Source organism: Pinus tabuliformis, chromosome 5_2 (genome assembly GCF_031772625.1).
Source record: "Pinus tabuliformis cultivar Carrire ecotype Pingquan chromosome 5_2, CPIR1, whole genome shotgun sequence".
Taxonomy (NCBI): Eukaryota; Viridiplantae; Streptophyta; class Pinopsida; order Pinales; family Pinaceae; genus Pinus; species Pinus tabuliformis.
Window position 1 is genome coordinate 744562959 of NC_142306.1, and position 18280 is coordinate 744581238.

Here is an 18280-nt window from a genome sequence, read left to right on the forward strand (position 1 = left end):
TAACAAAGATTAATCTAGGTTGAGCAATTGTTTAAATAAAATAAAAAAATTATTAAAATTAAAAATAATAATAATAATAAAAAATAAATAAATAATAAATAATTAAAAAAATTAAAAATAAATTAAATAAATAAGTTGATACAATTATAAAGTTCAAATCAAACCTAATCCCTTAACTCAAACTCTTAAAGAACTTTGATTCTAGTTTAAAATAGAGCTTATAAATTAATTAAATAAAATAATATAAAACTAATCTCACATTTTTAACTTTAATTAATAAAGTAACAATATTAAAAACTTATTATATTAATAATAATTTAAACCTTATCAACATATATTACCTTTGTACATTAACAAAGATTAGACTAGGTTACAAAAAAAAAATCAAACCTAATTAACATTGCACAAAATCAACAAAACATTAACCTGAAAAATTATAAATAAAATAAAATAAAATAAAATTAGTAACAATAATAATTATATTTAATCAGTATCTCTTTAAAAAAATTAAAAAGAGTATAGATAGTTATACATTCAATAAATATAATATGATAATATTACAGGAATTAATCAAAATAAGATTAAAATATTTACTAAATAATCAATTGGTCGGCTTAACAGCCCACCTGCTCCATATTTATCACACACTTTTCTCTTCTCTGTAAATCAGTCCTAATGATGAGTCTTGGTCTAGGCTCGAAACGTTGACTAATGAAAAGATGAACACTGTGGAATATCTGAATTCAGCCTCTCATGAAAGATCTTACCAGCTATTCTTTTACCAACCTTTCTTAATGACGCTTACAACCTGGAATATTAGAGGGTTAGGTAGTAGAAGGAAACAGAGAAATCTAAGTAATAGAATAAAAGAAGTAAAACCAGATATGGTATTTATTCAGGAGACAAAATGTTCAATGGAGAAAATAAGAGAAATTCACAATAAATGGTTAATCAAGTATGATTATTTGGAGGTTAAAGCTAATAACTCTGCAGGAGGGATTCTCACATTGTGGGATCCACAGAAATTGGGAATCCTGGATGTTGAAGCGTCCAGGAACTATCTTTCTTTGGTGTGTAGTCTTGTAGGTGACAAGGAGACTTACATGTTAACTAATGTATATGGCCCTCAACAGCAAGCAGATAAACTCAAGCTTCTCACCTCCTTGGAAGGGCTCAGAGCTCGCTACCCCAACATACCCTGGATACTAGCAGGGGATTTCAATATGATAAGATCTCTTTCGGAAAAAAAAGGAGGCACGAGACAGCTTGGTAGGGACTCTGAAGCCTTCCAAGATTTCCTCATGAACATGGGACTGGTGGACATAGAGACTATAAATGGAACCTTCACTTGGAACAACAAAAGAGGAGGGGTTTCCCAAGTGGCATCAAAACTGGATAGGTTTATTGTTTCTGAGGATCTCATACTCACAGGATCAGCAATCACAGCGTCCATTCTGCCCTTTGGAGGCTCGGATCATTGGCCTGTACAGCTAGAGGCGTCCTTTATGGGCACTCCGAGAAATAGGCCATTCAGATTCGAAAATGCCTGGCTCTCTCACCCCAATTTCACCAGTAACATCGCCACTTGGTGGAAGGAGGATTTGAATATTCAGGGTACCAAGATGTACATGCTCCAGCAGAGACTAAAACATATCAAATCCAAACTTAAGGACTGGAACAAAAAAGAATTTGGGGATATCATCAAGGCCAGAAAGAGTACAGAACAAAAACTCCAGGAAATCAATCAAATCAACATCACAGAGGGCTTCAATGAGGAAAGACAGAACCTAACTGATTCTCTGCAGAAAGAATGGGAAGAGCGTTGCCTACAAGAGGAAACATTTTGGAGACAAAAATCCAGAATTCAATGGATCAAAGAGGGAGAAAGGAACACCAAGTTCTTCCACAAATCCACTATGGCCCACAGGGCACACAACAGAATCACAAAGCTAAAGGATTCTCAAGGCATTGAGCTTGTCGCTCACAAGGACATGGAATCGACCCTAGTACAACACTTCTCTGACATTGCAAAGGAGCCAATGGAAGATAGAACTAGGTTCATTGATAAGATCACTCAACACATTCCCAAGTTGGTCACAAGGGAGGACAACCATAATCTCAACAGGCCAGTCTCGGAAGAGGAGGTCAGTGAGGTGATCAAGGATATGCAGAATGGAAAAGCACCAGGCCCAGATGGTTTCAATGTTGATTTCTTCAAAGCCTGCTGGGATACAGTCAAACAGGACATCCTTGAGGTGGTGGAAGACTCAAGACAACACAAAAAGGTTCTAAAAGCTCTGAATGTGACCTTTATAGCTTTGATCCCCAAAAAGGAGAATGCTATTACTCCGGAGGGATTTAGGCCCATCGCCTTATGTAATGTGGTGTATAAAATTATCTCCAAAGTGATAGCCAACAGACTCAAGCCACTGCTACCTTCGCTCATCTCAGAAGAGAAAACAGGCTATGTGGAAGGAAGACAGATTCTTAACAACATCATCCAAGCACACGAGGTGGTTCACTCTCTCAAAAGCAATAAGCAAGCAGGTATGATCATTCAATTGGACCTGGTGAAGGCCTATGACAAACTCAACTGGTCTTACATAAGAGCTATTCTAAAATCCTATGGCTTTAACCAAAATTGGATAAGATGGGTCATGGCACTAGTCACCTCAACCAGTTTCTCCATTCTGCTTAATGGAGCTCCCTCTAATACTTTTATACCTTCTAGAGGGCTCAGACAAGGTGATCCACTTTCTCCCTTCCTCTTTGTCCTCATGATGGAAGGGCTAGGTAGGGCAATCAAAATGGCAAATGTTGAAGGTAGAATTCAAGGGATCAAGCTCACCCCGGATGGGGAGGCAAACACTCATCAACAATTCGTGGATGATACTATGTTGCAAGGTGTACCCACAGTTAAGGAGGCAAGGGCAATCAAAGAGATCTTAAACGACTTCACTATGGCGGCAGGCACTGAGGTAAGCCAAAACAAGTCCAAAGTTTTCTTCTTTAACACTAATATTGCTATACAGAGAAACATCTCTAGGATTCTTGGTTTTCAAAGGGAACAATTGCCCTCCAAATATCTAGGCATACCTCTTACTGACAAACCTCTATGTAAGCAAATATGGGAACCAATTTTAAACAAACTTCAGGACAAGATCAGCAATTGGACTTGCTGGGCTTTAAACTTCGCAGGGCAACTGGTGCTCACTCAGGCGGTTTTGCAGGCCATTCCCATCTTTATGTTTGCAGCTATCCCTGCTCCACAAGGCATTAAGCAGCAAATAAGAAGCATTCAAAGAAACTTCTTGTGGGGCAGAGGGGAAAAGAAAAATAAGTGGGCTCTAGTTGCCTGGGACAAGCTCTGCAAGCCCAAAAGCCATGGTGGTTTGGGGCTGGAGGATCCAGAAACTCTAAGTCAAGCTTCAGGTGCCAAACTCTGGTGGCATTGGATCAAGGAGCCGAGAGTGCCCTGGGCCAAGCTTTGGACACAAAAGTATGCCAAGCATTGGCAGGAACAAGACCATTTTAGAATGACAGGACAAATCAGAGGCTCACACATCTGGAACCTTGCGTGGGAGAACAAAAGTATTGTTTAGCATCATTGTTTTTGGGAAATTAGAGCAGGGGGCCGAGCTCGCTTCTGGGAGGGCAACTGGCAACAGGAACCCATCATGATCAGGAATGAACTGGGCAGCACTCAAGAGAGACACAGACAGCAAAGGGCTTTCACTAGTAAAAGATTTCTAGGATCAGGGGAGGGATAAGGATAAATGGAGGAAATGGAAGAACCTAAGTTATACTGAGGAGAGCCCTTTGAAGGCCATGGTAGAGGTTCTAGCCAAGGATTTAGAGCAAAGAAGAATTCTGGTCTCCTCCTTACCTGACCAATTAAGATGGGGAAAGAATAATGAAGGCAACTATAATCTCAAAGAGGCCAAACAGACAATCACTAGATTGAACTCTGTAAATGCTGAGAAAGTTTGGCAAGAATTGTGGCAAACTCCTTAGTGGATGAAAGTCAAACTATTTATCTGGCTAGTTCATCAAAGGAAAATTCTCACATGGGATAACCTTCTCAAGAAAGGTTTCATTGGACCCTCTAAATGTCACCTTTGTGGCTCGCATGAGGAAACGATCGAACACCTTCTAAATCTATGTTCTTTTTCTGCTAAAATTTGGGATTGGGTAGCCTCTAGCTTCAAACAGACTGACAGGGACAGGCTCAGCATTTCCAATACTTTAACGAATTGGAGAAAGAACTTCTCAGACAATGAAATCATCAACAAGGCCTGGATGCTTGTACCAGGCTTTGTCATCTGGAATATTTGGAAAGAACGGAACATGCGGATCTTCAAAGATAAAGCCAGAGAACCCCTGCTTATCATCAATCAGATTTTGAAACAGCTCAAGGAAACAGTTAGGAGCATTCTGAGAACAAACCCTTCAAACCCTCCTCTACCTCATGAAGTGCACATTCTTACCAATCTGGATCTTCAATCCCTCAATCCTCAAGAAATAAAGAAGAATGTGAGAAATATTAACACTGGGGATTGGGGTTGGTAGCCCCCTCCACAGGGCTTCTTCAAAGTTAATATTGATGGAGCTTCCAAGGGCAATCCCGGGGAAGCTGGCTTCGGGGGTGCCATAAGGGATTCTGAGGGGCTGACAAAATACATTTTCCATGGCCACCTGGAAAAGGGTACCAATAACATGGCTGAGCTTTTGGCACTAGATCAATGTATGGAGATCCTGGTGGAAACAAATTTACGGAATGTTATAATTGAAGCAGATTTGGAATTGGTCATCAAAGCTGCCAAGAAGATTCAAAATGGAGCCTCGCCAGACAAAGTGTCAAAGCACTGGAAGCTGCTGCAGGTGTTTCACCGTATCCAATCTCACTTACGAATCCTTAAAACAATAAGATTTGTCCATGTTAGGAGGAAGGCTAATATGCTTGCAGATAGGTTGGCCAACGAAGGCGTGGCCAATGGAGACAGGGATTCGCGGTATCCATGGGATTTACTTCCGGCAGGGAAGCTGCGGGAGGACTGTGTCACCCTGGCAAATGCAGATTGGGGTTTATGGATGGATAGGGCTAACACTGGGGACAAGGGTGGTGAAGACATTGCCTAACTTGACTTCGTGTTATGTTCAAAGAGATGATGGATGCAGGCTTTGAGTCGATCATTGACACAATCAGATTGTCATTGCTCTTTAGCTCAACAGGTCTCTGATGGAGATTCCTTTTGCACAGCTTGGTTTGGTCGGTCGCAGATTGGTCGGCGGGATTGCTCGAACGATCCTTTTGGGGACTCTGTGATCGCAAAACCACAAGTGGTTTTTCGCGCAGGCTCTGGACGGTATCTGGTTTAGAGGATGGGGCATGCAATTCCACTCAGGTTGTGACACGTGGCGTCGAGATGAGAGAGAAAACCGCTCTCATCGCACGGTTAACCCCCGTGCATCTCGGTTGTGCGATATCGTCGAGGGGCGTGGGATCGGGTCGCCTCTCTCAACGGTCAGGATTTTTCGAGCAGGTTACTCAAAGGTTTCGAACCCGATCTGATCTGGTGGTCCCCATCTTGAGTTGTTGGCGGGATGGTCAGCCAGGTGCCACTTCGCCATGGGGGGTCCCTCTGTGGGCCCGACACTCCGCATCACCACGGTCATGGATCCCTTACCTTTGAATGGTCAGTGCTCGCGGTTCCATTCAGGGGTTGATGCGTGGCGCTTTGAGAAGAGGGAAACCACTCTCTTGCGTTTTCCGCGCTGACCTTTGGATTGGTTTCTGGTCCTCCTCGGCGGGGTTGCTTGTGCTAGCTGCTGGCTGCCCTCTATTCTGGGACTCTCGTTCTATTGTTGTTGTGCATGTATGTGAGGCTGTAGTTAGCACTTCTGTGGCCTGGAGGCTTTTGTCCTTTTGCATCCTTCTGTGGCTTTCTATATATTATGTAACTTACTTTGATTAATAGAACGTTCATCTCTTACTTATCAAAAAAAAAATCGAAAAAAAATAAATAAATAAATAAAATAAAAAAATTATTTTTGTCTCAAACAAAATCAAAATGTGATTAAAAAAAATCAAAAGAAAAAGAAAAAACAAGCTAATAAAAATTTTTGATTTCTAAAAAAAATTTAAGTCACACCTTAAAAAAATAAATAAATCAAAAGTTTAAAGTTTTCTTTTTTAAAACAAAAAGTCAAAAATTAAAAAAAACAAACTCATAAAAATTGAATTGCTAGTGTTATGAAAAAATCTAACCCTAACAAATTTGAAACAAAGGATAAAATTAAAAGGAAAATCGAGAGGGAAAGTTAGAATACAGGTAAGGCGGCAAAGGAGAGAGCTCGAGGAACGCAACACAAGGGAGGAGCTCAGGCGGCTACGCAAAGGGATCGCAGGGATGAGGAAGAGAGCTGACAGGGAAGCAGCAAGCGAGAGGGAGCAGGGAGATGAGTTGAGCTAGGGTCGCGGCAAGAGGAGGAGCTGCGACGGGCGAGTTTGGACACAGGCTCAAGGGAAAGGCAACAAGGGAGAGACCCACGTGGAATAGCAATGAGGAAAGGAGGGGAGCGCGCAGAGGCGGCAAGGAATGCGAGGGATGAAAGCCAAATCGAGGGTTTCAAAGGAGGGCGAACAACTGTGAAAGGGCAGCAACAAATTTAAAGGGACAGATCGCCAGTAGAAAGGAAGGAAAGGGACTACGATTTGGAAAAAAAGAAGGAGAAAAACGCAGAAAGAAAAAATGCAGACAGCAGAGCAAAAAGAAAAAACACTGCAGAGATGAACGATTTTTTGCAAAGGAGCGACCTTTGAAGGGGTTCGATGCAGCAAATGGTATACCAAGAACCCTAAAAAAAACCCAGAAAATTTCCGCTTTAAAATTTTCTCCCAAAAAGACCTTAAATCTGAATTTGAAACCCGCAAATTGAAAGTAATTTTAAATAATATCCCTGCAAAATGATACTGAGGTCAAATCTAGATCTGGCTTCAAATTAAACTTCTCTTCCAGATCTACACCTGCAAAAACGAAAACAAAAATACCCAGAACCCAGATATAGATAAAACCCCATAAACCCAAATTAGAAAAATTTCAGATCCAAGAAGTTTACAGACCTATGCACAAAAGTTGTAGATCTATCAGATCTGAGGAGTATGAGTTCAACTCCGCTCCCAGATCAGAAAATCTAAGGCTCTTACTAGCCAGATCTATCAATTTTTCCACAAATATTTAAAAGATTTTGAAATTTTACAGAGGTACTAGCCCAAAAACACACCCTACAAAAAAAATTTATAGTTAGATAAATCCTGGAGCTTATATGAGGTAGGCTCTTCAGAAAATATATGTTGAGAGTTGGCTAGTCCAACCAAGGACTATCCCCAAACGCTCAATGAAACCAGAGAGATCTCCTGCAAACACTAGATCAACCATCAAACCAAGTAGAGAAATAGAACAAAAATGAAATTTTGAAGAAATAAAGATACCTGCGACTTCGATCAAAATTAAAAATGTTACCCTAGATCCAACAAACTGAATAAGATACAGTTATTCAGATTATTCTAAGAGAGCTATTGATTGATAGTTTTCACATAATATTAAGCAAAAATTAAAACAATGTTACCATAAATTCATGAAGAAGAACACCACCGCGTGTTGAAACCTCAAAGACTTTTGCATTAATTCAAAAAAAGTATACAAGAGAGCTTGAGAGCTTAGTATACGATTCAAAGATCAAATGAAAAGATAGGTTGACACCGACTTCTAAGTTATAGGTAAAATCTCCAGCGACTAGTTGGCTTGATCCCTATCAAATTAATATCGATTGTTCATAAAGATTTAATTAATCTTTAATCATCACTATCGAAATTATTTAATTTTTGAGGAAAAATCGAATTTATCATTTAATTGATTTTTAATTAACTCAAAATTAATTATTTTGAGTTAATTTCCTCAAAAAATTGACTTTGACTTAACCACCAAGGCCCAAGGGTCAAAAATTTCTTGATTTCCTCAATATTCCCTAGGCTGGGACCTCCAAAAATTAACTTCTTTAAAACCCACGAATTTCAACATTAAAGAATTTAATTTTACATAGGACACAATTAATTAAATTTTTGGCTTAGGATTTTAATTTAATTTTGCCAGAAAATTTAATTGACTTATGAAAGCATTAATTATTTTTCCAACCCTCTAATACTTAGCCATGGTGTCTAATTATGAGGGACCATGCACTAAATATTTTTTACATGAAGATTTTACAATTTAATACATGAAGGGGGAACACCCATTCGTTATAGACCCTCAACATTTACCCATTTCTGCGACACAAAATATGATCTAGTAGACCAAGTAATCTGTAATAAAATAATCTAGCCAATTAGCTAGGATTATTCCCAAATTACTTTTACAAAGACTCGATAAAAAACACTAGGACTCACTTAATATCTTGACGACAAAATCCACCTTAGCTTTGGGGTGAGGTTGGAGGGAAAAACGTTGCCGATCATTTGGGTCTAGAAAAAAACCTCCTAAGGTAGAAATCATCATCAAATACTATGTTTACCTAGGTTGTTACATACATGATGGTCTTACTATGATCATTTACATTATAGCCATGCAGAATGGGTTTACATCTTTAACAAAATTGTCGGCTACTGAAGAACTCTGAAAGGCGCGAACACTCGAACATGATAAATCCCTTTTGCGAAAAAAGGGGTGTACTGCTATGGGGTCGTTGACACAAAGTGGTCAACACCTTCATCAAAAGACCTTACGGATATTTCGAAACTAATGTATCAAGAAAATCCAAAAATAGTATCAAAGAAGTAGAAAGAGCTTGAAGAAGTCATATCCAACAAAAACAAGGAAAATTCATGTTTGAAGGAACATAATCAGAACCTACTTGCACAAGTCAGAAAATGTAAAGCTAAAAAGCACAAGTTAGAACAAGAAAAGGAAATTTCTGAAAAGAAACTCAACGCAAGCCTACCAAAAAAAGAAGATAAAAATGTATGCTTAAAGAACTTTAACCAGAGGTTATTAGAACAAATCAAATGTAAAGCTAAGAAGCACAAGTTAGAACAAGAAAAGGAAATTTCTAAAAAGAAACTCAACGAAAGCCTACCAAAAAAAGAAGATAAAAATGTATGCTTAAAGAACTTTAACCAAAGGTTATTAGAACAAATCAAATGTTTAAAAGATAAGAAGCTTGAATACCAAAATAAAGTTGACTCAAAAAATGAGGAACTCTTACGTCTTAGAAACCATAATCAAAGTCTACCCGCTTGAATTTTTTTTTGTATAATTGCTTAATGATATCCGTGACATAAGAATAATTAGTTGAAAATCATTAGAAGTAATTATCAAATAAAAAAAAATAAGTTTCCACTGTTTTTATCGTAGAAAAATCAACAAGAACTTTGCTGCCACAGATTTTCTTCCTCAGAAACCCTTGATTGCCACTAACAGATGGATGATGCCTTAGAAATTATATTAAATAGAAAGAAGAGAAAGGATTGGCTAAGGTGGAATCCTTCACCACTGAAACCAATCAGAGATAAAGAATCTTAAAACCCTCCAAGAGCCTCAGCTCACAAATCAGAAATATCAACAAACCATGATAAGAAAAATGATTCTCCTCTCTCCCTTTTATAGATTCCCTTTGGGGTCTTCCCTCCTAATTATAAATTGAGTGGCTAACAAGTTTCCCTCCAATTTTCCCCAAATATGGCTTTAGTCACAAGTTTTCCCCCATTTAGCACAAATTATCCAATGTTACCCCAATGACATCAAATGGGTTTCCCCCTTTACAAATGACTATAACGGTATAACCTACGGGGTTGGATAGGCTACTTCGTCCTCCCTTGAGAAAATTAATTAGAAGAGGACATTACAAACTTCATCTTTATACATATTAATGAAGTTTCTAGTTGTCCAACACTCATGTGCATTGCAGATTTGATTTCATCCATCGATGTTCTTTGTGGTTTGTAATTTCCAACTCTATATGTCTTTGACTCTTTGCTAATTTGACATAAGTTAAGGGTGATTGAGTTAGGTGAATTAACATTATAATTGAAGAATAAATGGGTGCATTTACTGTTTTTTTAGAGCTGTCATAAATGGTTTTCAGATCTGTTATATGCCTGATACGATTGTGCTAGAGGGATGAAATTTATTGGACCCACTGTTATCTTTTCTCTTGAATTTCCCACTAGTTTGCTCATAAGCAAGACTAAAAGCAAACAGGTTCCACAATACATACAGTCCATTGCTATTGTTATATTGGTTATACTTCATAACAGCCTTGAAGTTGAAAATTCACAAGGTCTTAAAAAGAGGTGTAATTTCAGTTTTGCATTGAAACTCTTGAATGCAGAAATTTTACACTCTTGTGCAAAGGTATGGTTGGTTTGGTGAAAAAATGTGGAAGATCTATCACAAGGAAGAAGTGAAGGGGGAAGTTCATACGCAAGGTTTTCCATCTGTCTTATCTTGTTAATTGATAACTAGGGTTTATGCAGGATTGCCATTATTTTGGTGCTGAAAGAACAATTGTAGAAGGGTATTTGTACTTCAATAAGATAAGATTATGGCCGAGGTGGTAACCTCCAAATTTTTTTATGTAATATTGAATTTTGGGGGATTTTCTGCTGTAATATCAGATTAGATGTGGCACATTATGGCCCTTCTAATCTTGTGATGAAATCAGATTTGGAGATAGGATGCACTGTTGGGCTGCTCATTCAACGGTTGCCCTACCTTGTCTACCTCATTTTGGAATTCATGTTATGGTTGCATGTTATTTTTGCTGTAATTTCATAGTTGTGATGGTGCATCTTTTATAAAGGCTCTCACTTATTCTTGAATAACCTAAAAATCTGTCTTGTACCAATTATCACATCAATGTATGCCTTAATGATCTTTCCAAGTGTTCTGAAGATTACTGCATAGTACAAACTTTGTTTGTTACAATGGTATCAGAGTGTAAACAAACTTTGTTCGTTACAGTCTTCTTCATAATCTTCAAATTCTCTTGATCATAGATCTTGACTCCATCACCCAGCCAGAAAGGCATTGCCTTTGGTCCAACAACCAATATATTTCTAAAGTTTATCTTACACCTTTCCTAAAGATTTCCCCCTTGTGCCGGAGAAGATCCAACCTTAAGTGAGAGGAAGACAAGATCCCCCCTTGTGTCGGAGGAGAGCAGACCTAAAGTGAGAGGAAGAGTTGTTGTGATGAAAATGGGCAACCTTCTTAAGTGCCGCTAGATTTTGCACTTGGATTTGGGATTTTGAATGTCTTGAGTGCCAGTTTGGGAAGTAGCAGATGGCATACTCAAATCCATTTTGTTGCTAGCAGTTCAACTAAACAAGGAATCCCACATGCCAAATAGGCTCCTAATAATACTATTCTAAGCTGGTAGGACACCCCATATGAACTTGGGATAACATTTTTTTTCAGCATTAATAGAAAAGCTTTCACATTGAACAGGGAGGAGATAGTGAGCAGTTAAAACTTAAAACCAAATACATGTAAAATATTGATGTATACCCATGTCTACATTACACATTTCCCCTATTTACTAGGTAAGAAATATGCACTCAACTTTTATCTAATTCTTCTGCATGTCATCAAATAAAGCAATCTACAAATTTAAGAATATAGAATTACATCCTTAACTCTAGCTGGATCCTCCTTAGTAACCAGCAACACCATATAAGCTTAATATGCATTTAATGATGAAAGGTGCAGATTATAAACTAACATCAAAATTTCTTGCATATTAATCAAATAATGCAAAGATTATAGAAAGTTGAAACGCATCATTCCGCTGTATCCTCCAATGATAATACAATCCCAAAGATACAAAGCATTTGGAGGTGTCAATCATATATATGACAAGCCAAAAAGAGCTCATCAATCTTGTAAATCAAGTTAAAACAATGAAGCTTTTAATTTATAATACATTATGTTACAGTTAATCAATAATGAACTTATTACATAATTTACATTTGTTTTTTTATTTTTGCCTCGGAGAAATGAGAATAAATAGAAATGTATCATCCATCCTATGGTTTTCTCATTACATACACAGTTCATTATTCATATATTTTTAACTCATGGGGATTAGTTTGCAAGTGAAAGTCTTTTCATTTAAACAGATATTCTTATTAATCACCAGAAAATTGTTAATATTTTATGAAAATTCAAATTGCAACTAACTGAGACTGGTTTTACAATTTACCTTTTCCATACAAAGCTGTTCTCAAAAGAGGCATTCGGTTTTCCCAGCATATGAGTGCACCCACACGCCCAATTGATGTGTCATACACAGGTAAGGTAGATCCATCACCAAAACCCCAAATCACACGCTCCAAAGCTGTTGGCATCAGTTTACGGTGCTTCCCTAAGAATCTTCCTTGAGAATCAAAGAAAAGAACAGTGCAATACAGTGTGAAGCCTGCTCGCTCTATCACACCCATTATTACATGCACTTTATATTTTGCAGCTGCAGCTGATATCCTCTCTACTTCTGGACCTGTATATCAGAGAGTGTAGATGGAAAACACAATCAGCACATTAAGATCATATCGTTTTTAACATTTCTCTTCATTTCACTATTCATAAGAGCAGAAAATACCCCATAAAATTTGCTTGGCAATATGTGTAAACAAGTTTAAACATCCAAAACATTCCGCATATTTGCAATTATGGTCCTCTATGAACAAACTAATAAAAGAAAACATTACCAATAAATGTATTCTTGGTCAATGGCGTCATGATTCGGTGATGAAGATGGTGGCATGTTAGGCCACCCACCAAGGTACCGTTAAATTACTCAAAAACAGTAATAAGCAGTTGGGGACAGGGTCTAGGTACAAGTCCTAGGTGAATTTGATGTAATAATACGCCCTTATTGCAACAACAAAGCTGAACAGAAGTTCTTGAGTTCCATGGTTCATCGTTCACCCATCGAGAGCCATTTCTTCCATGCAAACGGACTGCTAGTGATTGTTAGCCTCATACTCACATAAACAATCAATAAGTCCAAGTATTCACAAAATAATGAAATTATGAAATTATTAATCATGAAAGTAGACTTACTCTAGAAGTCTACGTATGACCAAAGATGAGGATAATGAGAGAAGTTAGGGATGGAGATCACACAAAATCAGCTAAGATATTTGTGGTGATGATCATGGAGACAGTGGAGAAAGTTATGGAGAAGGTTCAACCAATTAGTCAAATTGGTAATTTGTTATGAGAACCCGAATTCTATAATACGAGGCCTCATGTGTGAGAGAATTATGTATTATTATTTTTTTGTGAATATACAATCAGGCTTAAAGCCTTTTCGGCAAAAGTTTCTTGTCACTCTGATATTATTTTGTTTTTTTTTATTATTTTCAATTAGTATCAGAGCATTATAGTTCTTAGGCCTGTGTTGAGATTTGAGCCTGCATGGACAGACCTACAGTATGGATTGGATATGTGATGCAGTGTGGATTAATGTTTGTGTGGAGTGTTAATAAATCCAAGATGGAAAGTCTTTTTTAATGGAGCTTGGATGCTGGGATCTGTGTCGAAGACTTGCTGCAGGAGTCTTGGTATCAAATGGCAAGGACCAAAGAACCATGCTCTATGTGTTGACCATCACCGGATCTCAATTCGATTCAGCCTGGATGATGATGTGTAGATCTATTTCCTGAGACAAGCTTCGAGAAGAACAACAACAGAAACAACTTGGAGCATACATTGACTGCAAAACTGGTATGATGAATGGTGTATATCTCCATTTCTATAATGATAAGTGGCAATTGAAGTAATGGGATTCCTATTATGAAAGAGCCAAATTTTTAATCCAAGCAATGGATAATGTTCATTCATGGAACCAGATGAGTAAGGGTCAATTCTAAAAGAGTTTTTGAAAACATCAATTCTGAAAAGGTCAACGGAAGTTATCAAAAGTGATTCACGGGATGCATCGTGAAGCCAAAAAGTCTTGAATGCATATTATCACACCGCCGCTGGCATGAGCAGAAATGACCCTTCATGGGTGGTATGCCTGGTGTGGCTTGAAACGTACAAACCAAAAGTTGTGTTGAGTATACAGCGCACATGGACTCGCATTGATCGTGCTGTTTGTGGTAGATATGGAACGCAGAGAGATCAAGAGAGGCAACACAACATGATATATCGTTGTGCATATATATTGTTGCAGACTTGCAGATCTATGTGCACCTGAGTCGATTGGTGCTGATCTGAATCCATATAAATGTGCAAAACTACTTTTGTTGCATGTGTCTATGCAATTTATCAGTTTCCTTGAATGCCCAAAGTCATAGCTTGTGTAAAATGGTGCAGTTTTATACTGTTATTAATCATCACCATTGCAGAATCCAGTGTAGCCAGTTACCAGTACCACTCAAACCAGCAGGGGACCTAAAAGGGATTCCTAAGAGGGAAACTGCTAGGTTAAGGGCAACGGTGGAGGTTTAGCCCATTGTCCCAGTAGTGTAGGGATCACTTGTAAAGTATATGTCAATGGATAAGTGGAAAGTGACCCTAGAAACCCTTTCCCAAGGATGTAGGGAAGAATGGAACTTGCTTGCTCTTTAAGCAAGGGACTTGGTCCTCTAGGGATAAGGGGCGAAGATTGGAGGGTTGAGCAAGAAGGGATAGGCTTATAGAAGAGGTCCCCAATCCCTATAATCTTTGGGAAACTTGGATTCCCAGATGGTCCTTGAAAAATAATCTTTATTGAGAAGTGGGACCACATAGGGCCAAGTGGACCCAGTCCAGGTTTGGGGATGGAATGTAGCAACCAATGATGTTCCTATCCTGGACAAGGTGAAAGGAAAAGACCAAACAAAAATATTTACTTCAAAAGGTTGGATTGATCCTGTTGAGGTCTAGCCTTGGGGATGCCTAGGCAAAATTCGATCCTAGAGCTAGGGCTTGGGATTCCGGAGATTCCACTGTTAGAATTGTCTCAAATTTGGAGGAGAGGGAGGGGACCCAACAACGCAGTATCTTGTTGGAGATCGAAATTTTTCCTTGGATCAACTCCCAGGAAATTGATGCCCTAGGTGACCTAATGGGGCTAGACCTAGGGAAAAAGGGGAAAATAATAAAAAGAGGGTTAAAATGATCACCCTTTTTGAGGGATCAATGCCTAATTCACTTGGGGATATGGAGTCAAGGATGATGATGAGTAAGAACTTGGTTTCTTGATCAAGGAGCCCTGGGAAGTCAGCTTCATCCAATGTTGAGAGAAAGAAAAGAAAAGTGACCTTCAAGCATTTATACTTCAAAGCAAATGATGTGAGCTTATCAAGACAAATATCTCTAGGACATTTCATTCATATAACATTGGCCCATACATTAAATTAGCTAACACATGCTTAATTCCACATTTCAATAATGTAGCAACTAGCCCTAATTTTAACAGTGTGCAACAACAAGAATAAAAAATTAATTAATGTCTATTGGTGGAACCTTATCTCGCACTTATTGTGGTTCCCCTCCAAATTATTCTCTTGGATGGGAGGGATCTACACACAAGCCTTAGTGCTAATCCCAAGCTGGACTTTACTCACATATTTATGCTTTGTATTATCTTTGTTTTGTTTATATTAGCAGTCACGCTCAAACTGTGTACTACGCTGATAGAATTTCTGTTTTGGTTGTTTTCATTTGTCATGGTAGTATATGCAAAAGCCATATCTCCATATTGGTCCAAAAGCCCTGCTTTTGGTGAAGAAATGGATACGTACTAGATTTTCTCCCTTCAAGGAGCTTTATATATAATTAAAATTTTATTCTTATCAAAAACAATTTAAAATATAATATATATATATAATCCGACCTTTATGTCAGTGGCTACTTCATAAATGAGGGATGTTAAAATTGGCAACTAGGGCCAAACTCCATGTGGGTCATCTTATTTATGGTAGCTGATATTTTTCTTGGATCCCTCTCATCGAGAGGTGTAGGATTGATCTAAAGATCATCTGATTCCGATAAGTATTCATGGAGATATGAATTTATTTGTGTTATGGGCAATTCACCAAGGTCAACCACCAACCAAATATACCCCACTTGTGCTCAACATTTTAGTATAAATAAAGGAGGACTTCAAGTCATTTGATATCATCTTTTGTGATCTCACTCTCCACTTGTTTGGGTTTTTAGTGGAAGAGGAGGTCTAGAGGAGATGCCTTCTATGCAGCCCTAAAGAAGGGTCATCTAGGAGAGCCCTAGCCACACACTTGTAGAAGATCTGGCCGCAGATCTAAGAGGCCCTAATCCGCAGCTAGAAGAGCCCTAATCCGCAGCCAAAGAGAGCCCTAATTCGCAGCTAAAGGGAGTCCTAATCTGTAGCTAAAGGGAGCCCTAATCCGCAACAAAGGGAAGGCCCTAACCAGAAACTAGAGGAGACCCTATGCTGCCCTACCTAAGGGTGATATGGATATACTCTAGCTGCAGCAACCTAGAGTCTGGACAGCGTGGGAAAACGGGGATCTGAAGTCTGCTGCAGGAGACCGAGTGGCTGACGTAAGTGCGGATAGTCTTAGGGCTGGAACAGTGATATAATTAGGATCCAAGTTTGCTGTGAAGAGGGCCGAGAAAGCTGACTGTTAGGCTGACTTCCTAAGGGTCAAACATGTTGTTGTTTGGAAGTTATTTTGGCACATTTTCAGAGGTTTGTTGCTCCAACAATTTGTTGTGCTAGGTCGTAGGCCATAGCACACAACTAGAGGCTGTGTGAGGGTTGTCAAGGGTGGATAGCACCCTAAGCAAGCAGCGTGGGTGAGGAGGAGACGTATGAGGGTATGCCGCAGCCCTTAAAGGGTTAGTTTGTTGACTGTGGGATGAAACTAGGGCTGCTGCAAGTGCCCTAACCAGGTGTGCAGCAAACAGTTGTGCAAACAAATGATACAATGGCCTAATTGGACTATTTGGGCATGTTGGTGTAGCTGGACATATTATGGGACAACAACTAGTACAACATAGTGCTATCAGCATACAGTGATGGGTAGCAATGCAGCGTAATGTAAAAAGGGTGTAGCATCACGTGATGCATAGTACAGCACTATGTATGATGCAGCTACATGATTGGATGCAGTGATGAGTGCAACATAGAGTGCAGATCCGTGATGAGAGTAGCCCAGTGATTGGAGAAGCACAGTGACAGGAGCAGCAGCATGAAGTGTATTAAAATTGGCAACTAGGGCCAAACTCCATGAGGATCACCTTATTCATGGCTGATAATATTTTATCTAGATTCCTCTCGTCGAGAGGTGTAGGATTGATCTAAAGATCATCTGATTTCGATAAGTATTTATGGAGATATGAATTTATTTTTTATTATGGTCAAATTGTCAAAGTCGGCCAGCAACTTATGTAGGCTCAGAAACCCAACAGACACATCTATTCATCATCAACATTTGCATATAAATACAGGATGTCTCCTCCTCATTTGGATACACACTTCTCATCCATCTCTCTCTCTCTTCTGCGCAGAAAAGAATCTCTCTCTCTCTCCTACACAGATAGGTCTCTCTCTCACACGTGGGAAGGAAGGACACAATTTTCTAAGGGTTTACAAAATGCAGATTGGAACTTTGACCAGCGTTGACCAGCATTCTCTCTCTTGACTGCGCAGTCGGTGAAGCTGACTCTCCTTGGAAATCCGCAATTTTTGGCACAGGAATCAAGGTGATCTGACCTCCGGTTTGGAAGATATTCACTATCCTAGTTTTGATGCTGATGCTGCTGATGTTGATGTCGCTAATCTAGGGTTTGATGCTGCTGATATAAATCAGATTTTTGTACTATTTCTCTCTGCTGAATTATTGAAGATAAAAGAAGATTTGACCAAAGGGTTCCCCATATTGGGGTTTGTCCCTGGCTAGCCACCACATCTTGTGTCTCCTGTCTTGGCCTGTTTTCTGTTGATCGTTAAATGTTCTATCTGCACTTTACTTATGTACATGTGATTGCTAATCAATGGATAATAATAAGAAAGATAAGTAAACTGCTCTAAGCATAGAACATACCATAATTTAACATGGTATCAAAGCTGAGGTGAAGACAAAGCCCAAGCAAGAGCAAGAACAATCACCGAAGAGAAGATTGGCAAGGCTATCCAAAAGAAACCATGGGGTCCTCAACACACTTCCCTGCTGAAGACAAACTTCGAGGGAAGTCTGACTACCACAGATGGAAGATTTCTCTCGATCTAACACTAGAAGAACAGGAAG

At 38.9% G+C, this 18280-nt stretch overlaps 1 protein-coding gene across 2 annotated transcripts in view; it reads right to left on the reverse strand.

Annotated features, from left to right (window-relative positions):
* LOC149161382 (bifunctional nitrilase/nitrile hydratase NIT4A-like) overlaps positions 1-18280 on the reverse strand; it is a 162254-nt gene that overhangs the window by 21984 nt on the left and 121990 nt on the right. For both annotated transcript variants that reach the window (XM_089436980.1, XM_089436979.1), the window contains one exon: positions 12259-12552. In XM_089436980.1, the coding sequence (XP_089293106.1) occupies positions 12259-12552 (294 nt within the window). The remainder of the gene's footprint in view (positions 1-12258; positions 12553-18280) is intronic.